Source organism: Oncorhynchus keta, chromosome 22 (assembly GCF_023373465.1).
Source record: "Oncorhynchus keta strain PuntledgeMale-10-30-2019 chromosome 22, Oket_V2, whole genome shotgun sequence".
In the NCBI taxonomy this organism is placed as follows: Eukaryota; Metazoa; Chordata; class Actinopteri; order Salmoniformes; family Salmonidae; genus Oncorhynchus; species Oncorhynchus keta.
The window spans coordinates 32,271,663-32,298,872 of record NC_068442.1 but is presented as its reverse complement, the minus strand read 5'-3'; the positions used below and the strand labels follow the sequence as shown (position 1 = coordinate 32,298,872).

At 40.5% G+C, this 27,210-nt stretch overlaps 3 protein-coding genes across 4 annotated transcripts in view; 1 reads left to right on the top strand and 2 right to left on the bottom strand.

Moving 5' to 3' along the window:
- Nucleotides 1–25,009, top strand: part of LOC118401365 (microtubule-associated proteins 1A/1B light chain 3B) — a 27,804-nt gene extending 2,795 nt beyond the window's left edge. Inside the window, exons 1-4 of one of the 2 annotated variants that reach the window (XM_035798800.2) lie at nucleotides 14,021–14,282; nucleotides 22,022–22,077; nucleotides 23,048–23,154; nucleotides 23,278–25,009. In XM_035798800.2, the coding sequence (XP_035654693.1) occupies nucleotides 14,243–14,282; nucleotides 22,022–22,077; nucleotides 23,048–23,154; nucleotides 23,278–23,452 (378 nt within the window). In that variant the 5' untranslated portion in view covers nucleotides 14,021–14,242 and the 3' untranslated portion in view covers nucleotides 23,453–25,009. Of the gene's footprint in view, nucleotides 1–14,020; nucleotides 14,283–22,021; nucleotides 22,078–23,047; nucleotides 23,155–23,277 lie in introns of those variants that run through there. The other variant, XM_035798801.2, reaches the window with a different exon arrangement.
- The window catches only part of LOC118401366 (kelch-like protein 25), a 997,662-nt gene that overhangs the window by 910,726 nt on the left and 59,726 nt on the right, over nucleotides 1–27,210 (bottom strand). The window lies entirely within an intron of this gene.
- Nucleotides 24,845–27,210, bottom strand: part of LOC118400861 (zinc finger CCHC domain-containing protein 14-like) — a 40,261-nt gene continuing 37,895 nt past the window's right edge. Inside the window, exon 13 of the mRNA XM_052475037.1 lies at nucleotides 24,845–27,210. Coding sequence (XP_052330997.1) covers nucleotides 27,155–27,210 — 56 coding nt within the window. The 3' untranslated portion in view covers nucleotides 24,845–27,154.

The following is a 27,210-nucleotide window of genomic DNA, read 5'->3' as shown; positions in this document are numbered from 1 at the left end:
TAAACTCAGAAAGAGGGCAATCTGACGTTTTAAGGAGTACCTCCACATGAAACCTCCCCTTTTTGAGGCTTTTAAAGAAAAAGAAAGAATGAATAGCACCGTAGGGACATTTTATTGACATCAAAACACAGCAGAATCTGTATAAAGCGGGAGCCATTTGTCGCTGTATTTGAAGTGCAATCACAATCAGCACGCATTGGCAGTGACAATGCTATTCCTCCCTGCCCCTCCAGCGATCCCCCATGGAGCAGCAGGGAGACTGAGGCCACTGTTTGATCTGGCCTTGTTACTGGCGTCTGAAGGATGAACGCTCTGCTCCGCACAACACAAAATGATCCAGGGTGAGAGAGAGAGCTTGCAAAATCTTCTCTCCTCCCAATGGCGAAATGTGTATAATTGCAGCAACTTGCTTTAAAACTGCAACATTTTCTCTACGCCCCATGGCAAAATTTGTACAATTACAGTAAATGAACTCAAAAACGTTTGTTTTCTCTCCTCCGTCAAAATTTTGCTTAGGTCCCTCAAAAGGCTGTAAACGTGTTTGTCTAAGTTGTTTTGCATATAAATGATTTAACCTAACACAAAGTGACATTTAAAGTGGCATGCTTATGCCGGTAAATGTGTGTCATGGATTGACATTGCTTTTGTTTCTTTCTGAAGACAATTCTGAGACAGATCTTAAGGGTGCTGGCTGACATGGCTTGTTTTTCTCCAACAGAGTAATTATTTATGAAATTGTAAAATTGAAATTAATTGCACTTGTATGTCACTCTGGATAAGATTACTAAAATGACTCAAATGTAAATCAGCCTGGAAGTGAGTTAGAGAAACATTGTCTTTGCAGAAAGACACATATTGTAATATTTACATGTGATATGTATGTACAATATGTGCATCATACGTGTGGATACAGCTTTGTCTCAGAAATAGGTTGCAAAGGGACGGTATATTACTGGAAACGTTTTAAGTGTACTAGTAAATTACCAGAATTTTGGTATCTTTCAAGGATTTTATCAAGGATTTTATCTAGTGGCCCTTTTGGGTACTTCAGATTATCACAGGTGTCTGTAATTATCTCTGCCCCTCTGTGTGGCCTTATCACATGTAAAATATCTGAAATAATTAAATCATATTATTTAAAAATAGAATGACAAAGCTGTAAAAGGTTATCCTAAATATAAACCATCATCTTAGTGAATACCATTGGTGTTTCAGCATTAAATACTTTCTTTTTTTTTACACTTTCATTTATTTTACGATGTCAATATGTATTTGCTGTCGATGTTTTGGTGTCAAACTGGTGGCAGTTGTGAAGAAAAGTGAATAGTTGGAAGAGTTGCAGAGTTAATTGAAAATAATGTAATTGTTAAATAGATGCTTTTTTCATTAGTTAGGCTATTTTCTCTTGAACAATATGGTAAATCTACTAGAACCTCATGGACAATATGGACAATTATACTTCATATAAATATATTTTTTGTAAAGTTATTCAAGCGTAAATAACAAAGGTTACGATAGATTTCCATATATTTTCTGTTAGTTACCAAAATTACTGAAGATTCTTGTAACTTTGGAAAATTATAGGTAGCTTTGCAACCCTAATCAGAAATAAGTTATACCCTTGAGGCTCCAAAATGTTAATATGATTTATTGTTAGAACAATATAATTACAAACAAGAATTTCAGTTCTGGGTCTATCACTAAATTGCATTACATGTCTACATGTCAAAACATTTCTAATATTTTCTAAATGTGAATCGATTGAACAATTCAATTCCCACTTATCTTTCAAGGTCTCGGTTGTGTGTGTGAAGTGACATGCCAAGCATTGCATTTTCTGCCACTGGTGCATTGTAAGGAAATTCATCAACATATCTGTATGTGGAAATGTCGTTTTTCTGACACCTCTATTTGTCAGAGAGTTTCTGTGGATGATTAGTGTGCCTCTGCTTGAAGCGTTTAAACCGAGCCCATCCACTGGATCTGTATTCAACTTCCATTTTGCTTTGGTTGCTTTGATTACCCCACCTTCCAGGAATGTTCCTAAAGATCTAACAGCTGTTATCCTACACATGCTTCCTTCCTCTCTCTGGTTGCCATGAACCTTTGTTCAGAGTGGTATACAGGTGCACAACCCGGTTGGAGAAGCTGGCTGGAATATAAAAAGCCTTACAGTGTCCTGGTGTATTGACTTGAACTGCACATCAATCCAAAAGGCATCGGTAGTGCAGTCAGGGGGAGGTTGAGGCGGTTGGGGAGATTGGGGGATGGGGGCTGAGGTGGGGCATGATGGAGGATGTGCAATCTCAGAACGAAGGCAGGGACTCAACATCAGAGGTGGGCCCAGCGAGGGGCCTTAAGTCACAAAGCCTGCCAGGCACACCTCTCCTCCAGACACAGCTCTTCCACCGCTCCAGCATGCATCCACAGGAAAGCCCCATAGCATGGGTTCACTGAACTCTCCCAATGCAATCCTTTAACCCATGAGTGGAGATCACAGCCATGATCACATGCTGCTGACCCATTGGTTCTGACGGAACACAATAGTGTTCAGTGTTTTGTCACTTTATCCATTCTAGCCCTACGCTTCCTTTGTCATTTTTAGTAGCAATCTTTTTGTGAAACATCCACAAAAATAGGCTACAATTGTGTTGATGATATCAGTAAGTCTAGAAGGGAGAAACACACAGCTGTTGTAACCTGCTATTCCCATTTTGCCCAATGAGCTTGATGTCATTTTAAAACCATGATTGACATTAAACATATCCAGTTGACATTTGAACATACTGCTTTTATATTGTATTCAGTTGTACCCATTGTGGGAACAATGATTAGATTTCAGAGTAGTGGCCAGGAGGACTTATGATCTATATGTGGCATTTTACAGTGCATAGAACATTGGATGAGTTCATTTGGCACCACTGGGGACAGACATCAGTTCAAAGTCTAGTTTTGATGATTACAATTTGGTTGAGGTGTCAACTAATTTGAATTTAACGTAAAATCAACAAAACAAATCACCATGTCATTGGATTTACGTTGATGACTCCAATCAGTTTTCCATGTTCATTCAAAGTCATAACATTAAAAACAATTGAAATGACATGGAAACAAAGTTGTTTGATGCAGTTTTTGTCCAGTGGGATGCTTCTCAGGTTTTTGCCTGGGTGCCTGTATTTTTCTACTTTAGCCACTTTGTTGCTGCCTTGGTTAAAAACAATATTGTGAATGGATATTGACTTGAAACCACCTCTGACCTTAAAAGACAGAGTACATATTTGGAGTAAACACACAGTGCAGTTATCTTTTATCTGTGATTGATTGAATTGGGATCATACCTTTTTACATTTCTCATGAGGAAGCCATGCTGAAAGCAGGTAGAGTGCATCTATCTGTACAGAGTCTAAAACGCAAATGGCCTGTCAGAGTATGAAATATGGTGCACTGGGCTTCAGTAAAGACACATGCTTACTGTATTTGAGAGATTTTTTTGTCACTTTGACAGACGCAGAGGAGAGCAGAACACATTTCCTACCCCCACATCCTTCCAATTTCAGCAATGAAAAAATGAAAGCCCATTTCCCACAGGGCTCCTAGGAAAGAGCATGCTCAGGTAATTGAGTGGAGTACGCTCAGCCTCTTGTCAAGGCAATTAGAACAAATCATATACTCTTACTAGCTCTAATTACAGTAGATGTCTGTCCGCCTCTCCTGGCTGCCTCACTCTCCCCATAGCATGTTGACAACAATAGCAATTATGCCAGGTACCATTACATGTAACTTCTATCATCAAAATAGATGTTGCTTGTTGGGGCTTACTGCAAATTTGTCTTACAAGAGAAGGGGGAAAATACATAGATTCATTTAAAATCAATAATTATTTTAAATCAAGATGTAACCAAAAGGATTTGGAATTGTCTGTGTCAAAATCGGTTGCACTGTGACAGTATTTCTTTCTTTAATACTACATTTTGCCCTGGTTGATTCCATTTGTATGATGATGCACACAATTCAAGTGTTTCACTGGAGCTAATTAATGTCAATTGCAGGCCATGGACAATGTCCATCCTAAGCCTCTGTCTGCAGTACAGTGCATGGCAGTTGATATGATAGTCTTAACCCATAACGGGTGGCCCAGATGTCCATGCCGTGCAGTAACCCCATCCGGCCCTGCTTACATCCCCCAGTGACCATCCTAGTTAGCCCTGCTAACACAGAATCAATGAGGCAGGGCTGGAAAGAATGGGAGGAAGTCACCCCTGTGCCTCTAAGTAGCACACTTAACTCTGTTCAGTCAGTGCCTTGGGAGAGATGTCCGACTCAACTAATACATTTAAGGGGTGAATAAAAAGCCATTTAAGGTGCATGGGCCATCCTCTCTGAAAGGACAGGGTCATGATGAGAAAATAATTGAATTAGACATTGAGGGCATGGACGTGTGAGCCACCTTAAGGTTTATGGATGGGCTCTCAGGGGATTTATTGAGTTACATGGATCATCATTTGTTCACACGGTGTAGAACAGGAATATTCGGTTTTTGTGTGTTTTTTTTACAGTTCCCCATAACCCATTTTTAACCATGGTGCTTACTGAAATGTACTGTAAGGATCCGTGTATAACATTCGACCTGCATGTTAGTCTTACAATCTCTATTACATAGCACTAGCAAGGTTTCCATCCAATTGGTAACAGATTTTCATTAGAATATCCTAAAATCCGCATGTTTTCACCAAACTGAATTGTTGCGGATAAAATCAGTATGTGATGACATAGTGCACACAACATTTAGTTTTTCTCTTAAATTTTCATGTACCAAATAAAAATATTATGTTCAATCTGTTTCCATTTTGCCACAAAAACTGTTGCGTTAAATAGCAAATGTGACTAATCTGGGTCTTGGCCTGTGCACTCTAGCCAAAAGCTTGCAGATGCGAGTAGGCTCTGCGGGTAAATTAGTCTACACTACATGATGAGATTCATACTGTGCACTTTCACTACCATGTGAAGTTCATCATAACTTATTTCATCTGTAGCCTAATAAACTGCATGGTTTCCCAAGTCATAGTGGGAGAACCACACACCATGTCATCGCGTGACACCAAGTTTACTTCGACATGATGGTTAATTATCGATTATCAATACATTTTATCAACACAAAAAGATCCCACCATGTCGAAAGAACAAATCTTCTGTCTGCAGTTATACAATTGTACTGAAACTTCCTGTTTCCATCACAGCTGTAGTGATTTTTTTGTTATATACGGTATGACTTTACTCGCATGAAAAATGTGGATGAAACGTGGTTATTGTATTCCTTATTTTTTTCTGAACTCAGGATTTGCACCAAATGTTTCCATGTTTATCCTCAGTTGTATTACACCTGTAGCAGGCTTTTCAAACAACCAGTAGGGGTTTTAAGGCCAAAGCCACATCTTTGTTTGGTTTTGAGTCTTGTCCTCAGGCTCTATCTATTTGTTTGCCACTTGACCTCCAGAGAAAAGCCCTTTACATCCATTGCTTTTCCCTCTGCTCAGACAGATGAACATGATAACAGATTAGCCGATTGAGAAGCCAATTAAACAAATTATCTGTGTACTGCTGCCCAGCATGGTCTGCTCCTACATGTCTGTGCTCACAGTTATAGAGACTGAAAGATTTATTTGCTCAACGTAGTAAGCAAAATCTACATTTAACTGTAGCTGTAGAATCCCAATCAGATCTTTATCAAATTAAAATTATGTCAAGCCAATGATTTAATTATTCGATAATACATGTACGGTATTATAATATCTTATACATTTGGGCATTAGTCCTATATTGGGATGTATAGTCTGTAAAAGTTTTTTTTTCATGGAATTATATTTAGCAGACTGGCAGGGACACCATAATTGAACGTTAGTCCTAATTCAACAGGCACAGGAGCAGAATGTAATTCTGCTCCACTCCAGTTGGCTGGCCATAGAGCTCCTTTCTGCACGCTGTGTCTCATCATTCTAATTGTAAAGAATGAAAGGCGTCCATCCTCAACTGGAGAGCATAATTTAACTTGCTTTAATAATACATTACTATTCAATACAGAGCCTATTATTCTCAGCCAGGACTCCTGAGTGGAGATATAAAAGAACTGCATTTTCACCTCCCCTTTTTCCTGGGAACCTTGAGTAAATGTATAAGTGCATGCAGAGACAGGTTCTGCCACTTAGAGAAAGAGTCGGTAGTAACGTTGTTCATGCGAAACAGCGATGCCCATTATATCCAAGATAGTTTTTAATGGGGAAAACCATAGTTAATGCGAGCTAATTTCCCTCGTTCAGTGTCTTAAAGTAATGCATAACCTCTCTGTTCTGTTCTGTAACTCAGTAGCAGTGAGCCGCTAAAGCCACTAATAAAGCTCTCCTTCTGAACCTAGCATTGGCCTGTCACTCTCTCTTCAATGTCATACCCAGTTCAATGCTGCCCAATTGTTGCCTTCTTTTTGTGCGTGTTAAGCCAAGCAGTGCCTTATATAACATTTATGGGCAATGTAACTTTAACTGTGAAGGTTCCACCACCTCAAAGAGCCTGTCAATCTTGTCATTGTTACAGCAGGCAGGTGGTTTTTAAAGGGTTATTGTAAGTGAGAAATAAAAAATAGTTCGTTATAAAAGTCTTCTATATTATTCTTAAAAAGAGTCTTTATCAATTTCAAAAACATTTAAATGTTTTTTAGTTTTAAGAAGGAAACAAGGCATTGGCTTTACCATCTTCAGTTTTAAAGACTCAGTGGTGCCCATAAAAGTTATTGGAGACTGAGAAGAGTAAGTAGTGAGAAGTTGTAGGCATGTGCAGAATGAATATGGACAGACAGAGGTTCTCCATGAAAAACTAGCATGAGATTGAACCTGTTTGGTTTTGTTAAGATTTGATAGGGTTCTGGACCCCATGCACCTAGAACAGAACTGAAAGTCCCAAAGCCTTCCAGTGTGAATGAGATGCATTAAGGTCCATGACGCCTCTCCAGTAAGAAAAGAAAAGCAAAGCACTCCTAGATCCACTGGGTTATTTCATCCTCTTCAAATTTCAACAGCCTTCGTTGAGCTCACTAAATGGTCTCGGAGTGTGTGTGTGCCCATATGTCCATGTGTGATCATGTGTCTGTGTGTGTGTGACCACGTTCAACATTATAATAGTTTCAATAGCAAACATAAATATCTAAATAAAAGACGCACCTTTTCTCCTCTCCCTCGCCCCTGACTGCACATGCTTCTACTGCTGTAGGGAGGGGGTATTGCCTAGGCAACCAAAGACTCGTTTGCTACAACACTTTGCCTGCGTTCAATACGGAAAAACATAACGCAATGTTCAATTAAATGGAAACAGTACTATTCTGAACGACCAGTTGAAACACGGGGAGGGGTTGGATTGTGGGTTCAAAATGCACCACTGCCCTTTCAATACGCCACTCATTGTTTCAAGCCACAACCCGCCACACCCACCAAACAGAGCAAACGTACCTCAAAGTATTTTCAAGGACGTTGACGAGTGTGTTGTTCAGTTCAAGCTGTTACGCAGTGTAGCAACCGTTTAATCGAACTGAACGCACCTCTTGCTTGTTTTAGCAAGGAGCAAAACAAAGTTTCATCACGTTGTAAAGACACCATGTTACCCCGGAAACGGACTCAACCATGTGAATGTCCGGATGTCCCGTCTTCAGTCAGCTGTGTGTTCCACACACACAGACAGGCAAAACTGGTTATGACAGTTATTTTATTTTAGTGACGGTCTTCATCCATTATACGTAATTGTACCTGCCCTATGGGAACGTACCTACCCGTACCCAGGACACAGTACCACTCTCCTTCTGTGCTCGTAATGAATCATAATCAGACCCTGTGTTGCTGCTATTCCAGTCTAGTCCACCATGTACATATGAGGATAAGTAGAGGAGCCAGCCAGGACAGACAGACAGTGATCAACAGCTTGCTGAGGTCTCTGTTCTGCTATCTCCATAATCACTCATTTCCATGTACTCACCAATTCATTAGCTGCCTGATGGAAGGCCAGGCCTGTGCTCCACTTTTATGACACCTTCTGTCACATTGTTAGACATTACACCACTTAGATGTGACTGAATAACTGGCTTTAAAACAAGAATGCTAGAATCAACAGTGTTAAGTATCCTACAAGTACAATTGTGGGAAATTAGGCATTTCTTTCCTTTTTCTTTTCCATCAGCCACAAGGAGAAGTGAGACATTGTCTGAACGCCTTGTGCTGTGGGTACACACACACCACCAAAATATATTAACACATTCATAAGATTATGCTAACGCAGAACACACTAATATAAAAATGATTCAAGAGTGTGAATGGTAAGACATAAGCTGCTATTTCCTTACATTTTAACAGGAGCGTTGTGATTCATAAGATATCACCACCCAGAATGTATCATATTCATCTTTGGCTTGAATGACAAATACCTAATAAATACAGACCTCTCTAATGTTGTCCTTTATTCACAATTACGTTCTCTTTTCTCCCCCTCATCTGAGTCGAAATATACCTCCCTTTATTGGCTGAGCTTTAGGAAACCAATAGATACAATGTTACTTTTATAAACGTTCTACTTTAATTAAAACTTAGAGCTTGTCCTTTAGCTCAACTTTGTCTTTCATTTGAGTGAACTCAGAGACTGGGGATATGGGTGATGATATGGGGACAGGTGAAAGCCTTTAGAAAGGAAAGGGGGTGGATTTGTGTGTGATATGTGATCTGTGTGGAAAGGGCAGGTAGGCTTCAGGTATTACCACATTATTAACGGCTTCAGAGGGGGATTCGTATTGTACACAACAGCTATTTGCATTTACTGTTTTTTTTTGTTTCTTTGTTTTATACATTTGTCAACATGTTTATGTACAAATACATATCTCTTTATAACATCAATATATTTTTGTATATATATATCTTTATCTTGGCCAGGTCGCAGTTGTAAATGAGAACTTGTTCTCAACTAGCCTACCTGGTTAAATAAAGGTGAAATAAATAAATAAAATAAAAATAAATATAAAATTCAATAATTCTGGTTAGCTTTAGCATGTATATGGTCATGCATGGGATCTCAATTATTTGATTAATTGTAAAATATAAATGCAATATTGATGAGAAATATGTAGTTGAGTAGCATGGCTTTATGATTGTCAATGAAAACAACTCATGTTCAGGTGAATAATGATACATGTATATCTTGTCATTATCCTTTTCTATGCTTGCAGGAGGATGTGCACTTTGGTCCTGGACGCTGTGGAAGACTAGTGATTTTGTTGTTGTAAATTTAGCTCACTGACAACAAGTCACAGTCTACCTCAGTGACCAGGTCTCTCACACCATTATTTCAACAGCTTTTAGTTTAGTCACTCCATGAAATGGCATTTTAGTCCACCCACAACATTTCCAGTTTCCTATTCATCAGAAAGCAGTCCTACGAACCTTCAGTTCAGAATATAGAGTGCACTCATAGTTTGTTGTTTGCAGGCAGCAACAAACCTTTGAATCATTGTTTATTGTCTGTCATTTCAGTTGTGTTTGTGTTGCAGCAAAACAAAATGTGAACAAAATATAAAAAAAGAAATGCTAACAAGAGCTATTGTGTTTCATGTCATAATGTGTTCATCTAACTCTGAAGATGTCACTGCATTTTCCAATCCAGTCAGTGAGATCTTAACACTGTCAAAACCGGTAAGTCCAGCCAGTGTGAACAATTCTACACTCATCTCTATCACTCATGAAAGTGTACATAAAAGTATACTAACACATTTCCTTATTTAACTGAGCACCAACTACCCTGGAAAGACATATGAGGTATACAAGTGTACAGTACATAGTTATACTTTATTCCATGTGCATGTTTGCAATTAAAGTATTACTCAATACGGTGTGATTTGTATGCTTTTACTTTGTATCGTGTGTATATGATTTGACCTAAATTTCAGCACAATATAAATCAACATCACTATTAAGACCTCAACACTATTCTCTTGCAATCTGTAAATAATGTATGCTGAAATAAAGCACCTTCGATATGCCATGCACAGATTCAGATAATATAAATGAATTCCACAATATTGTACATCTCATTCTGCTTTAACTGTGGTAATCAATTCAATCAAGCAAGGTTATGAATTTATTAACATTTGTTGAAAGGATGGAGAGTGCATTTGTGAACTATTGCCATAGTAGTAAAAGGGTAGATGGATTAATGAATATATAGATTGGTATACTAATACAAACATTTCATAATAGCTTGTCTGAGGGTATAAATATGCATTACAGAGATTGGACAATGAGAGTGGGTGTTACCTTCAACTCTCAGTGAAGTGTAGGATGTTTCCATGGATACTGCCACAGCAACCCATACTGAATGACTAGCCTTGGCCTGAAGCTTCCCAGCAGCACAGAATGGGCTGGATGATTTTAGAGGCCTCGAGGGTCATTGTTGAAGACACTTGGCATCCCCTTTATCATTCGAACACTAGATCCATAAAGATTGTTTAAAAACTCATTACCTCAACGAGCAGTGTGTTTATTAGATATTGAATGGATGGCCATTTAGGGATCTATTCAATCCGTATCACAGAAGTTCATGGTTACAGCGTGATTGAAATTTAAAGGCAATGTTCCCACGTTAGCGGAAACTGCATTCATGGTAAACACTGCATATGTCGGCCCGATCTAAAATTATCTTTACATTTCTATCATGCGATCTGTAACGCTTCAGTGATACAGATTGAATAGATCCCTTAGATTAGCATAATTTATGTTCTTACTGTGACCTAGAGGGAGATAGTGACAGGCAAGCTGATCCTCATTCATATCCAGCAACAAGCTTCAGGCTGCTGCATATAGAAAGAGCAACGTCTGGTGAGCAAGAACATAGAAAGGCTTATAATGATGGATTTAATTAAAGGTAGGCCTATTTTGTTTTGAAACAGGGTTTGCTGTTTGCAAATATATACTAACATAGTATCATTGTGTGAGAGCAGGCACAGCACCAACGCGCAAAGAACCTTTTCCTTTCTTGAACATTAATGTCTATTAGTCTATACAAAAATTCAAATCACATTATTTCAATCTTGAGAAGTAAAATGATTAGTTGGTGTCATGTTATTATTTTAAGAATTTATTTTATATAAATAATTTATTGATACTTATTTTGATTTTAGTCTCAGATCAGGCTGATCAAAAGTAGGTACTAGGCCTAGTACAACCTAGGCAACTTTTGAGAAAAATACTGTCACTCCCCTTCAATACTCCCCAGGTCATAATTATACATTTTTTCTCAATCAACTTTACAGAGTAAAAAAGGTCAAATGAAAATATTCTGCTCCTAGTAATCAACAGTAGGTAGGCCTAGTCATTACCTCTGTCTCACCCCTTCCCTGCAATATTCCCCATCATTGTTTCCCAAACTCGGTCCTGGGGCCTCCCAGGGGTGCACGTTTTGGTTTTTGCCCTAGCACTACATAGCTGATTCAAATAATCAAAGCTTGATGATGAGTTGATTATTTGAATCAGCTGTGCAGTGCTAGGGGGAAAAAAAAAACATGCACCCCTGGGAGGCCCCAGAACCGAGTTTGGGAAACCCTTAATGGTGAATATTGAAGGGGAGTGACAGTATCTTTCTCAACAGTAGCATAGCCAATCAACCTCATCTGGTGAATTAAAGGTAAAATGTATAAATGTTTTTTTTCTGTGAATATCTTAGACACTGTAGTCTTTTAAAATGTCTGAATCTGTTACAAACTACACAAAATCTCTAAATCTGCAGGATGCTTGGCAGAGGTTATCAGAGAGCGCCACCTGCTGTTCAAACTGGAGCGGCCCCTTCTGACCATGTTTGTGCATAAACTGATGGACAGAAGATGGACGAAAGAAGAGAAAGGCTTTTTATGTTCCATCATCTGCTACACAATGTTTGTTAACCTGCTACGGCTAAAGAAGAGGACAAGAGCGTGGAGGCGAGCTGAGCCTGTGGATATGAGCTACACTGCTTCCTGACTAACTGTATTGATGCTGAGCGTTGCTAAGAGACTGAACCAAAAGTGTTACTCTAGTGTATAGGCTACACTCTTGTGTTATACTAGGTTAATTGTGTTTCCATAGCTAGGGCTGACAGTGAAGACTTGTAAAGAGCAGAATCAACAACCTCTGCATAATCAAAACAGTTGCTTTGTGAGAAGGTGTTTGTATTTCTATTTATTAAGCATCCCCATTAGCTGCAACTACTCCTCTAGGGGTCAAAACAAGATTATGGCAATTACCGTTAACCCATGTTCACAGTTAGCTGCTGATATGTAAATCCAGCCAGAATAGTCCCAGCGGTCTTGCCTTGGTCACAAGTCAGGGCATGTTCACTGAGGCCATGGCCCGATGAGTCCCAGGAGCAGGGTGTGAAGGTGGAAACATAAAAGTCTGAGGCTTTTCGGTAAAACACTGGAGTAAATCCTCAGTGGAAATGCACCACGAGTCTTTTGAATTTAAGGGTGCAGCATGTTCTTTTTTGGCACATTGTAACCATAGCTGATCGCTTCAAAATGAATGAAGACGGTGGAACGTGGTGCAAGACAAATATGGTCAAATTGAATTAAAGGTTTGAAGACGAGGGCTGGAAAGAGAGATCCCTGTTTTTTCTGACAGAAAATAACTTCATGTCACTAATGCCATTCAGGCTGTGGTTTGGTCTTCAACCATTCAACCCGGTGTGTCACGGCTCATTCACTCCCCCTCCTGGATTTAAAAGTAATAGACTACAGTAAGAAAATGGCAGAAGTGCTTATCCTACACAAATCCACGAGGGGAAATTAGTTTAATTATGTCCAGAAATAATCCCTACCTCCTAGGGACTTCCTAGGGCCCCTTGAAAATATTGTTTAGAACTATCCAGTTCCCTCAGGTGTGTACGGGCTAGTAGGGTTGTCTCTCTGTGGGACCCGTAGTCTCTGACTCAAACTTAGTTTGGCTTGTCTAAATGACTAGCTTGCTTTAATGTCATATGGTATATGTCCAATATACAACGGCTCAGGGCTATTTTACACACAACACAATGCGGAGTGTCTGTACACAGCCCTTTAGCCATGGTATATTGGACATATATAACAAACCCCCAAGGTGAAGGTGCCTTATTGCTATTATAAACTGGTTACCAAAGTAATTAGAGCAGTAAAAATATATGTTTTGTCATACCCGTGGTATATTGTCTGATATACCACGGCTGTCAGCCAATCAGCATTCAGGGCTCAAACCACCCAGTTTATAATTCACATTGCTTCCTATTCTATGAGCACGACACAACAATGCACATTCCCTATGCTTGCTGATTAAGCTATGGGCAAACTTTTTGCAATTATCCCCTTCCTCTCTCTCAACCTATGGGAATAAATCTTGGGATGTATTTATGTCTACTTTATCCATGTTCTCTTACTTGCTTTGTTACAGCAAATGTTACCAACAACCCTCCACGAGCTATAGGAACTCATGTCTCCCTTTTATTTTCCACCAGCTTCAAACAGCTGTCAAAACATTATTTTTAGTTATTGAAAATATATTTCACAGTGATTTAGATGGTACAATGATTCCCTTACCTAGTCATGGCTTGTTTTCACACATAAACTTAAATTGAGAAAACAGCTATTTCTACATTGGCCACTTAACCCGATTGCCACTAGATAAAACAGCCACAAAGTAAAAACAGCCTTCCCATTTTGACAACAGATGCTGTGCTCCCGTGGGAGAAATCAATAGGTGAATACTATTTTCTGTGTTTTGAAAAATGTGCATGGACATGTTTAACATATTACAGACCTTTTACATATTTCAATAAGACATTATAAGGGCTCCTACATGTTCCTAACAACTAATAACGCATTAGTTTAGTAAACTTTATCTAATTGTATCTGTAGGACAAATTTGAGTCGAATTGTTCGTTAGCCAGGTTTTCAGATTATTCACTCCAGGCCTGAACCAGGGTAATCGCTCTCTCTCTCGATGACGTCAAGTATCAGCTGACTGGTTTGTTTTGCTGTAGACTCCGCAGCAGATAGCAAGGAAGGAGTCGAACGACATCAAAGGAGTAAAATAATTTGTTATTCTTACAAAAAATTGGTCTTGGATCGCCCAACAGTTTAAATCGCCTACGGTTGAAAATATATTTACCATTCTTACAGGCATCTTTTGCCTCATTTAACGAAACAGTTTGACCTGCGTGAAATATGCCTTCAGAGAAGACATTCAAACAAAGGAGGACATTTGGTATGTACTAACACCACACATTTTAACATTGGAATCTGATTTTATAGATTATGTCGTTATTTCAATTAGTAACTCTTCACATTTGATGGATCCTTATTTCGTAATGTAATATTTTATGTGGAAAACAGATGCTTTCCCAATTGCCCCTAGTGTCTGAATAGTTCATCAGTTCAATTTCGACCAGACGCAAAGGCAATAAACAGTCTAGGTACAAATTTGGAAGATAATTAATTTGATATAATATAGGCCTACACTTGGCTTTTCAAAGCGACAAATTTGTGATAATTAAGTGTGGTGGCTGTATCTAGGCTAATAAAAAAGGTTATATCCTCAGTGGGTCATGTTATGCAATCCGAATAGACTGAGCAAATATTGGTGTTGTGTTTAGTTGGTAGGCTTTAGCCTATAATGTCTGTCTCTGTAAAAGGTATGTCAATGACAGCGAAACGATAATCGGATTCTGTTGAGCTCAATTTGATTGGGAAAGGGATGTTTTTTTTTTAAAACAAGTAGGCTACATAGGCCTATTGCTCTTCTCGAAATGCAGGGAAGTGCGCTGCAAAATTGGGGGATGGGACGGATTGCGGAGGTGAAGAGGGCCTTGGGGGAAGGGGCCAAAAACAAATGTCTGTAGGCTAACTGTAACATTATATCACGTAGACCTAGATAACAAACCAAATATGGATTGTCGTGTTAATTTCGCTTTCTGTCAATAGGCATTTATGTTCAATACAGTGTTGCGTCTGAGATGAGGTTCCTTGTTTAGGGATGTGACTAGACGGAGTACAGCTACGACCGGACGTTAGTTTTCGTAGCAGGTTAGGAGAGCTTTTCAGCGAACCCTAACCCCTTTCTTAATCTTAACCTAATTATCCTAACTCAGGGATTCCCAAACTTTTTTGGCCCGCGACCCCATTTAGATTTTTTTTGCCACAGTAGGGAGAACCTGGACGAAAGTAACACTTAGTTTTACTCCGGCAGTTTGTGTCCTCTACCTGTCATTTCATTTCTAGAGCAAATTAGTTTAAATTAAATAGACCTAGAACTGAACTACTGCAATGTTACTGTTGGTTATGTTTTGCATTCAGTATGATATGTTGTGATTTGTATTATGACTTGTGGGCAGAAAGACAGATTTTTACCTTGTCATCTCTGGGATTCGATCTAGCAACTTTTCAGTTACTGGCCCAACGCTCTAACCACTGGGCTCCCAAGTAGTCCAGTGGTCTAAGACACTGCCTCTTTCAGTTCGAATCCATGTTGCATCACATCTGGCCGTGATTGGAATAGGGCGGTTCATAATTAGCTCAGCGTCGTAAGAATTTGTTCTGAACTGGCTTGCCTAGTTAACCCTTACCCTAACCCTTTAACTTAACTCCTTAACACTAACCCAGCCGACGTCAGCAGGTAGCCTAGTGGTTAGAGTGTTGGGCAAGTAACCAAAAGGTTGCTAGATCAAATCCCTGAGCTGACAAGGTACAAATCTGTTGTTCTGCCCCTGAACAAGGCAGTTAACAAACTGTTCCTAGGTCGTCAGTTAAATAAGAATTTGTTCTTAACTGACTTGCCTAAAGGTTTAAAAAAAAGTTTTATTGTTTTCTTTTAATTAACTCCACCTAGCCAACGTTAGCCACCTAGCTAGAATTCGTAACTTATTACTGATTCATTTATTTATTTTTCCTGTATTTAAAGTTAGGGGTAGAGATCTTTTGCAACTGGGGCTTTCTTACCCAGACCTGATATGCATAAATACATTTTCTAAATATAGAAACCCGTTCCAAACGGACCCGAGGACAACTCTACTCATTCCGTATGGACCTGATTGGATCCAGACCCGGTCCAATCTGAGTGAGGAAAGCAACAGAAAAGTACCTTTTTAAAGCTACTTTATTAAGCGGAGCTGATAATGCGCAAGACAAGGCAGAGAGGTGCCGCTCTAGCAAGTGGGGCCTACTCACAGCTATAGTAGACTAATAGCTGCCATAGCTAGGTTATTTATCAAAAATGATTAAGTAGTACCTGTCTTGACTGCATCAAACCAGGAGAAGCTAGTTAAGCTAGCTAGCGTTATCCAGCTAGGCTAATTGAGGCTGCATGCGCTTTCACATCCTACAGTTAAAAATAACTCCATTCAGAATATTACCTAAATCGCAGCCTAACCATACCAAATGTATCATACTAATTTGTGTGTCCCGGATTCACAGTAACTATGTTATGTCTAATCTGAGAACAGACTGGGTGAGAAGTGCACAATATCTGTTTTAGCTGTACTATCAGCCATAATTTCATGTTTTTCTAACTGGAACCTTAAACAACTATACACAGCTCTACAACAGAAAAACACTTCTGGGTCAGTTTTTCTTACCTACATTGCTCAAAACCACATTTTAGGGAGGTTGTCCTCCACACTAGGAACGTGCTGACTTCACAGCATCACTCTAGTTCATGTGTTATCTGAGAACATGGGCGGTACCCCATGTGGTGAAAAAAGTGATGTAATCAACGGCCAATGTTTACTCTATTAATTGTGGCTATGGCAGTCTATTACAAATCAGTCTGACAGTACTTTTGACAGTATTTGAATCCAATTCTATTTGTCACATGCACCGAATACAGCAGGTGTTGGTAGACCTTACCGTGAAATGATTACTTTACAAGCCCTTATCCAACAATGCAGTTCAAGAAATGGATTTAAGAAAGTATTTTATAAATAAACTCAAGTTAGGAAAAAATATAAATATATAAAATTAAAAAAGTAACAGAAGAAAATTACATAACAATAGCGAGACCGGTACCAGAGTCAATGTGCGGGGATACAGGTTAGTCGAGGTAATTTGTAAAGTGACTATGCATAGAAAATAAACGGTGAGTAGCAGAAGTGTAAAAACAAAGGGAGGGCGGTGTCAATGTGTGTCAGAGTGGCCATTTGATGAATTATTCAACAGTCTTATGGCTTGTGGGTAGAAACTATTAAGCAGCCTTTTGTTCCAAGACATGGCTCCCCGGTGCCGCTTGCCGTGCGGTGGCAGAGAGAACAGTCTATGACTTGGGTGACTGGAGTCTGACAATTTTTTGGGGTCTTCCTGGATCCTGTGTCCTGGTTATCAGGAAGCTTGGCCCCAGTGATGTACTGGGTCATAGGCACTACCCTCTGTAGCGTCTTACGGTCAGACACCGAGCAGTTGCCATACCAGGCAGTGATGCAACTGGTCAGGATGCTCTCGATTGTGTAGCTGTAGACATTTCTGAGGATCTGGGGACCCATGCAAAATCTTTTCACTCTCCTGAGGGGGAAAGGTGTTGTCGTGCCCTCTTCACAACGGTCTTGGTGAGTTTGGACCAGGATAGTTCTTTGGCGATGTGGACACCAAGGAACTTAACTCTCAACCCGCTCCACTTCAGCCCATCAATATTAATGGGGGCCTGTTCGGCCCTCCTTTTCCCATAGTCCACGATCAGCTCCTTTGTCATGCTCACATTGAGGGAGAGGTTGTTGTCTTGGCACTACACTGCCAGTTCTCTGACCACCTCCCTATAGGCTGTCTTATCGTTGTCGGTGATCAGGCCTACCACCGGTGTGTCGTCAGCAAACTTAATGATGGTGTTGGAGTCGTGCTTGGCCAAGCAGTCTCGGGAGTATAGGAGGGGACTAAGCATACACTCCTGAGTGGCCTCAGTGTTGAGAATCAGCGTGGCAGATGTGTTGTTGCCTCCCTTACCACCTGGGGGCAGCCCGTCAGGATGTCCAGGATCCAGTTGCAGAGGGAGGTGTTTAGTCGGAGGGTCCTTAGCTTAGTGATGAGCTTTGTGGGCACTGGTGTTGAATGCTGAGCTGTAGTCAGGGAACAGCATTCTCACATAGGTGTTTCTTTTATCCAGGTGGGAAAGGGCAGTGTGGAGTTCGATTTGAGATTGTGTCATCTGTGGATCTGTTGGGGAGGTATGCGAATTGTGGTGGGTCTAGGGTTTCCGGCATGATGGTGTTGATGTGAGCCATGACCAGACTTTCAAAGCACTTCATGGCTACTGACGTGAGTGCTACGGGGCGGTAATAATTTAGGCAGGCATTTAACTTTGCTTTCTTGGTCACAGGGACTATGGTGGTCTGTTTGAAACATGTAGGTATTACAGACTCAATCAGGGAGAGGTTGAAAATGTCAGTGAAGATACTTGCTAGGTTCGCGCATGCTTTGAAATACACGTTGTGGTATCCGTCTGGCCCCGCGGCTTTGAATGTTGACCTGTTTAAAGGTCTTGCTCACATTGGCTACGGAGAGCGTGATCACACAGTCGTCCAGAACAGCTGGTGCTCTCATGCACGCGTCAGTGTTGCTTGCCTCAAAGTGAGCATAAAAGGCATTTAACTCGTCTGGTAGGCTCGTGTCACTGGGCAGCTCGCGGCTGGGTTTCCCTTTGTAGTCAGTTTTTTTCAAGCCCTGCCAGATCCAGTGTGGTAGGATTCAAAGTTAGTCCTGTATTGACACTTTGCCTGTTTGGTTTGTCTGAGGACATGGCAAGATTTCTTACAAGCATCCGGATTAGTGTCCCCCTCGTTGAAAGCGGCAGCTCTAGCCTTTAGCTCGGTGCGGATGTTGCCTGGATTCCATGGCTTCTGGTTGGGATATGTATGTACGGTCACTGTGTGTGGTGTCAAGGTGGTCTAGAGTTTTTTTTTTTTTCTCCCTCTGGTTGCACATGTGACATGCTGGTAGAAATGAGGTTAAAACTGATTTAAGTTCGTTGAGTGCGGTCTTAGTGCCAGCATCAGTTTGTGGTGGTAAATAGACTGCTATGAGTAATATAGATAGTGTGGTCTACAGCATATCATGTGATATTCTACCTCAGGCGAGCAATACCTCGAGACTTCTTTAATATTAGACATTGCACACCAGCAGTTATTGACAAATAGACACACACTCCCGCCCCTCGTCTTAGTAGACATACAGTGGGGAGAACAAGTATTTGATACACTGCCGATTTTGCAGGTTTTCCTACTTACAAAGCATGTATGTAATTTATCATAGGTACACTTCAACTGTGAGAGACGGAATCTAAAACAAAAATCCAGAAAATCACATTGTATGATTTTTAAGTAATTCATTTTAATTTTATTGCATGACATAAGTATTTGATCACCCACCAACCAGTAAGAATTCCGGCTCTCACAGACCTGTTAGTTTTTCTTTAAGAATCCCTCCTGTTCTCCACTCATTACCTGTATTAACTGCACCTGTTTGAACTCGTTACCTGTATAAAAGACACCTGTCCACACACTCAATCAAACAGACTCCAACCTCTCCACAATGGCCAAGAACAGAGAGCTGTGTAAGGACATCAGGGATACAATTCTAGACCTGTACAAGCCTGGGATGGGCTACAGGACAATAGGCAAACAGCTTGGTGAGAAGGCAACAACTGTTGGTGCAATTATTAGAAAATGGAAGAAGTTCAATATGACGGTCAATCACCCTCGGTCTGGGGCCCCATGCAAGATCTCACCTCATGGGGAATTAATGATCATGAGGAAGGCGAGGGATCAGCCCAGAACTACACGGCAGGACCTGCTCAATGACCTGAAGAGAGCTGGGACCACAGTCTCAAAGAAAACCATTAGTAACACACTACGCCGTCATGGATTAAAATCCTGCAGCGCACGCAAGGTCCCCCTGCTCAAGCCAGTGCATGTCCAGGCCCGTCTGAAGTTTGCCAATGACCATCTGGATGATCCAGAGGAGGAATGGGAGAAGGTCATGTGGTCTGATTAGACAAAAATAGAGCTTTCTGGTCTAAACTCCACTCGCCGTGTTTGGAGGAAGAAGAAGGATGAGTACAACTCCAAGAACACCATCCCAACCGTGAAGCATGGAGGTGGAAACATCATTCTTTGGGGATGCTTTTCTGCAAAGGGGGCAGGACGACTGCACCGTATTGAGGGGAGGATGGATGGGGCCATGTATCGCGAGATCTTGGCCAACAACCTCCTTCCCTCAGTAAGAGCATTGAAGATGGGTCGTGGCTGGGTCTTCCAGCATGACAACATCTCGAAACACACAGCCAGGACAACTAAGGAGTGACTCCGTAAGAAGCATCTCAAGGTCCTGGAGTGGCCTAGCCAGTCTCCAGACCTGAACCCAATAGAAAATCTTTGGAGGGAGCTGAAAGTCCGTATTGCCCAGCGACAGCCCTGAAACCTGAAGGATCTGGAGAAGGTCTGTATGGAGGAGTGGGCCAAAATCCCTGCTGCAGTGTGTGCAAACCTGGTCAAGAACTACAGGAAACGTATGATCTCTGTAATTGAAAACAAAGCTTTCTGTACCAAAAATTAAGTTCTGCTCCACGCGGATGACAGTGATTTGGGCCTTGTCTCGACAAAGCAGTATATCCTTCGCGTCTGACTCATTAAAGAAAAATCTTTGTACATTTCGAGGTGGGTAATCACTGTTCAGATGTCCAGAAGCTCTTTTTGGTCATAAGAGACGGAATCAGCAACATTATGTACAAAATGAGTTTCAAACAATGCGGGGGGGAAAAAAATATGTAGGTTTGATCCCCAGTCTTTGATCCCTAAGAGATGTCACTTTTTAAAACCTCTTAGATGTGCATGGTACTGATTCTGACTGACATTTCCGCTTATAAATCGATCTGTGTACACCGTAGATCAAAATGGCTGGCATTGAGCGAAAGCCGTGGTTCCCACAGACACCGTAGCATTTCTTCTGTGCCTGTGTGAAGTGGAATGTGAAATCTGAAACCACTTGAATCTGGGATGTCCTTCATAATATCTCATTTGCTCTTACGACTGTCCATCAACTCTTACCTCACAACCACTGACAATGCACATGCCTGCAATCGTTACATTGTAACGCTACATTGTAGCGCAGCTGTAGGGAGTGGTTTTACCATGGTAGCTGGGCGATATGGCCAAAATATATCGTATGGTATTTTTTTACGGAATGACTATTTGACGATATTTAATGTTTTTGATTAATAAAAATTCTACATTTGCTTTGAGTAGTGCGTGACCCTAGGGTGGCAATACATATATATTCTAAATTATTTCTCCATTCTGATTGTTTTATACTGTTCAATTCAACTTCAACCTATTTCTGAATTTCCTGCACTCATTTGAGATAATTTCCAAACTGCCACGATATGGCAAAAATACTAGGCCTTATTTTTAACCAAATGTTGCAATTGCGATTTAGATCAAAACACCTGGGTGAACTTTTGGAATCATGGAAATAGAATGTTTAGGAATCATGGAAATAGAATGTTTATTATAATTCTATAGTTTGAATATAAATAATAGTAGGCACTTTGAATACAGTGTTTGACATGACGACGAATGAATGCCATTGGACGAGTTATTGTGACAGGGTAGGAACCAAATTGATGTTCAGTGTTTCCTTGGGGACCCTATAATCTTTGGTTACATGACATCTTTATTCATATAGCCAACATATTCATGCTTCTCCTATTCCTCTTTGATTTAGTTCAGCAGGATGGGATTAGTTTAGAAAATATTATGTTCACTTGCTGTTTCATTTATGGTCTTGAGTTGATTCATTACCTGGTTTGCTGCACTAATTGTATTGTCTATAACCATAGGGGGTTTGAGATAAATGGTCAACATATATTTTTCCTTTGAGTTACCTGTGTGAAAGGCAGATGGGATATAGAACAGATAGTCTGATAGTTGTTTTGTCATCTCACCTGTTCTCTCTTCCTTGTGTCCACAGAGCAGAGAGTAGATGATGTACGACTGATCCGAGAGCAGCACCCCAACAAGATTCCGGTTAGTATCAGATCTATTACCACCACAACCATGCAAAGATATAATATACTTAAGCGATAAGGCACGAGGGGATGTGGTGTATGGCCAATATACCACGGCTAAGGGCTGTTATTATGTACGACGCAACGCGGAGTGCCCAGATACAGCTATTACCACAAATCCCAGAGGTTCCTTATTGCTATTATAAACTGGTTACCAACTTAATTAGAGCAGTAAAAATACATGTTTTGTCGTAGTATATGGTCTGATATACCACGGTTGTCAGCCAATCAGGATTCAGGGCTCGAACCACCCAGTTTATAAATTGGGATAGAGTATTCCTAAATACAGACCCATCCAATGCTTTCCTCAACAGAGGTTATCCTTCCTAACAGATATTCTCATGAAGAATAGGTAGAAGGGTATGGAACCGTCTCGGTGTTAGCCATGTGTCAGGACCCAAACAGACCACATATCAGATTGAATATCTCTCTAACCTTCCATCTGTTGCCTCTCTCCTCCACACACACACACACACTCTGACTGACTGAAAGGCCCTCAGTTACAGTACATGACCACTTCCTGACCCTTACCATTGTCTGTTCAGGGGCCCCAAAATCCTGAGTAATGCCCCTCCCCTCTGACTGACACTAGCTGTGTCTTGGTCATAGAAATATAATAAATGGAACGGGCGTCCCCATTCAAGTCAATGATGGCGGTCAATGAGATGAGCAAAGCTGGAAATGAAAGCAGGAAGTGTACCCATCAATATGTGCTGTGATTTGTTGACTCAACTGACATTACAAAAAATACATTAGAATACTAGGCAGCCATTGTGGGTGTACACCTGAGTTTACCAGTCAAATTGCCAGGGTTAGGGGTTCTGGAGCCCATTCTATTTCTATGGTCATGGTAATGTGACTCCTTCTAGCATGGTGTGCTGTGGGGACAGTGAGCTCTATAACAAGATGTTTCCTCTGCTTCCTTTAAGGTCATCATTGAGAGATATAAGGGAGAGAAGCAGCTGCCCATCCTGGATAAAACCAAGTTCCTGGTTCCTGACCATGTCAACATGAGCGAACTGATCAAAATCATCAGGTGCTCTTTAATGATGTTACGTTATCTTCGACCTTCTCTGTATTTCACTACAGCAAATGTACTTCTCCCAATGTGTGGATCTGATGTGCTGAACTCTTTGTCCATGTATCTTTGTCCCACCAGGAGGCGCCTCCAGCTGAACTCCAACCAGGCCTTCTTCCTGCTGGTGAACGGCCACAGCATGGTGTCCGTGTCGGCAGCCATTGCTGAGGTATACGAGCGCGAGAAGGACGACGATGGCTTCCTCTACATGGTGTACGCCTCGCAGGAGACCTTCGGAACCATGGCCCCCCAGTAACAGCCTCCCACCACCACGCCAGCACTCGGACATTGATACTATCTACCACCCCCCCTACATGATCCTTCGTTCCTAAATAGACCTATACCCTGCCTTCCCTCCAACCCTTGCTTGCTTTACATCCTTATCCAAGACCATAGGAACCAGCCGACCTCTTCTCCCATGCGCTAAAGGGCCCCTTATAGTTATTAAAAGCCCTATCCTGCACCTTCTCATACTCTGCCCCTTACCCATACATTCAGCCATGTGTTTAGGGAAAGGGATTAAATAGTTTGTTTGGGTTTTGTTGTATAGGATGGTTTAGTATAGCAGAGATGATTGCCAGTTCAGCTTGAGTTCGCTCGCACAAGTTTCAAACATTTTACATGTTAAATCCCTGCTTGAGTCCATCACGGTTGAGTTCAGATACAGCAAACCCCATCTTTTCTTTTCCACTGGTTGGGTTTGCTAAACTTGAATGAGCTCAGTCTTTTGGATGAAGCTTCAATCACAACAGCTGCTGAGGAATTTTGTAACAGTTTAGTTGAATCCAGTTTGACTGACATGGGACATTACTGCCACAACATGTGTCATCATGTGGTAAAGTCTCCTGTGATGGGTGACTTAGGCCAATAGTCTTAACCGCTGTGACAAAATTACTGTTTCTATTTCCTTTCTAGTCTTTACTTTGGCCAATTCTAGGCAAACTATAGTTTTTAAGGCTTACATGTTAATATGTGTTCAGTTTAGCATTCACCTCCCCCTGTCTTTATAATGGTTATGGGTTCAGAGATAAGTACAATTTTCTCCTTAATGAAAACGAAGATCCTTTTTCAAATATGTTTTTATTTCCCTGCCTTTGTCGTCAATGTCTCCACATGGAAGAGATGTGAGGGACTCTTGTTTAAAAAAAATTATAATAATTTAAATGCTATGCTACCGAAAACCTGCTTTGATGATTGTAATAAGAGATTTGCCTCTGTGTGTACAGATATTGGACAAATGAAAGGAATAATAAACTGACCTTGAACACTATGATAGGACATGATGATGGAATTGCATATGTGTTGAAAGGGTCACTGATGTGGGGTTGGTGGCCAGTTAGGACTGGGCGGGCATCATAGGCTGGGTCTGTCCATCTCCCCCCTAGACCTGCCCTAGGGCTCATCTCTGGGTGGCATCACACTTTTAGAATATTCAATTTGTTTAATAGAGGGTTATTTACGCCTTTGTGTGCTGACTTGTGTCCTCTTCCCTCTCGCTGTCCTCAACTGTTTAAAATGTTAGATGCCATTTTATGTCAGCATTTTTGGCAGTTCATCTTTATTATGTTTTCATTCAATGTGATTTTGCTTCGTTGTACAAATGTCCATATGCTATACTTGTGTATAATGAATAAGAATGATTCTATGATCAGTTTGATTGAGGGTTTAATAACAGAGGAATGGTACAGTTATCAACCCAATGTTCCTCTGCATTCTCCTGTGTTTGCCACTCATTCTTCATATTTACAGCAGTATTACAACCTTTTCTTGTATTTATGTTGGTATTTTATGAATAAAAAATAAATGTAAACGATGTGAGTTTCTGTGGTGTGTTCCCCATCTAGAATGCCTATGCTGGTATTAGACACTGTTGCCAATGAAATTATGAAATCAGAAAACAAAATGCTTTTTACAATGTTTTTCATGCAGTATATAAAACAAATCTTAAAACACACTACACCATACGATATAAAAATCTGATATAAAAAAATAAAACAGAATCTGCCCTTCAAGTTCAAATCTGCTTCACAATAATACCAACTGTTTTAAAACACCTTTTAAAACAAACAACATGCATAGCCATTGACTAAGAAAATTGCTACGTTACAGTCAAATAATACCAGCTAATTAGATGTCATTATATGTTTGACAAGAATCTCATTGGAACCAAGTAAGCTGAAACCGTTCCAGAAGCAAAAATGCAGTATCATTTTATTATGGCCATACATTTTCTTTAGTAAGTGATTGTACCATGCAGGGTTGCTAAGGCATCTAGGATGCACAGCTTTGTGCACAAACGTGATTTCCCATGGTCAATAATTTCACTATTTCATTTTAATGATATAAAGACATGATTATAAATCGAATTGGTTTACACTAAATGTTTGCAGCATGAACCTGGGTGTATTAACTAAGCACAATGTTACAGAACAGTGTAAAAACAAATGAACCACCAGAGAATCATGTTTGCTCTGCAGCCATAATGTGCCTACTGTAAACTCTCTTACTCCCATGAGACCTAGACCATAAACAGCATGGATGTGGTCAAAACATTTTTGACAACAGTCCCTGACATGCAATACTGTACAGATAGTCAAGATACAATCTTGGATTGTCCTACAATTCCTTGATCTTTAGTGACCACTTCCTGATCCTTACCTAGAAATATCACATCCACCAGAATGGAACTCCAAGTGGATCCTGATTTTGTCGAAGCCTTGACTATCTATTGGAAGCAATAGGTGCAAGTGTTTATTGGTACATATGATCATTATCAAAGAAATGTCCCTTATGACTGAATTGTGTCCTCCATACCTGGCTCGGGACACTCCAGTGCAACACAACAAACCTATAATAACTTGTCCATCCTTGAGGACCACTGTCCTCATGTCACACTCACATCCAATGGCCTGGGACCAGCCAGTCTCATAAAAGTGCTTCACATGCCACACCATGGTGGCAACTTAAGGAGACATTCACTGACACATTCAATATCTAATCTTTCTCAAAAAGGATCCTCTTACATTTCACCACCACCCATTTTGGGTGGTGATTATAACAATTAGACTGCTCCAACTTCTAAACTTCTAAATGATTAAACAAGTTTGGAATCATTTCCAGGCAGTTTGGCACAAAACAAAATCAATGGCACATCTTAGTAATGCTGGCACCATCTGTTTCTTGTCATCATTAATACCTGCACTGTACAGGGCTAAGAACCCACAGTGAATGATTTGTTGAATAAAGCACTTGTTTGTTTCACTTCCTCTTCCCCTGTGCTGTCTGGCAACACAAAGGGAAATGACAGAAGTACTTCCTTGTTTCCTCAGAGACATGCTTTGTTCCAGAGGAGGAGGATTTGGCAGACAGTCAGTCAATGTGCATTATTTGGCAGTCATCTTATGTCTTTACATTCACACTTCATCATCCTCTCAGATATACATCCAACTTTCTTCTCCAGAGCAATTTAAAAGGCCATCTTGTCTTAGAACAGTACATGACTTGTTTTGAAAGGGTTGGGTCTGGCTACAGAACTGAGTGACACTGAGGTGTGACCTGAGTAGCGTGAGGAGTTTTGTCATATTTTTATTTTTTCCTTTGACCAAAATAATCTGTTATAGATGGACTGGAACTAATACAAATCTGTTGTTCTGTCCCTGAACAAGGCAGTTAACCCACTGTTCCTAGGCCGTCATTGAAAACAAGAATTGGTTCTTAACTGACTTGCCTTGTTAAATAAAGGTAAAAAAATATATAAAAAATAGCACCCTCCAAATTGACTCTATAATTTCACTTTCTTCATGGTCTCAAGCAAGACTCTAAGTTGAGTTGAGTGGCCTCCATTCACCAGCCTACCATCAAAACTGTGACTGGTGTTCAGAGTCAATGAAAGGAGCTCCTCCAATCTGAGGAACATAAGGTGCTGATGTGCGCAGGTGTGAGATCACAGGAGTTTTTCTTAGTCCCCTGAGTCCTGGCTGTCTGATTTAGGAGCATACTTCAGCCGAAATGTGC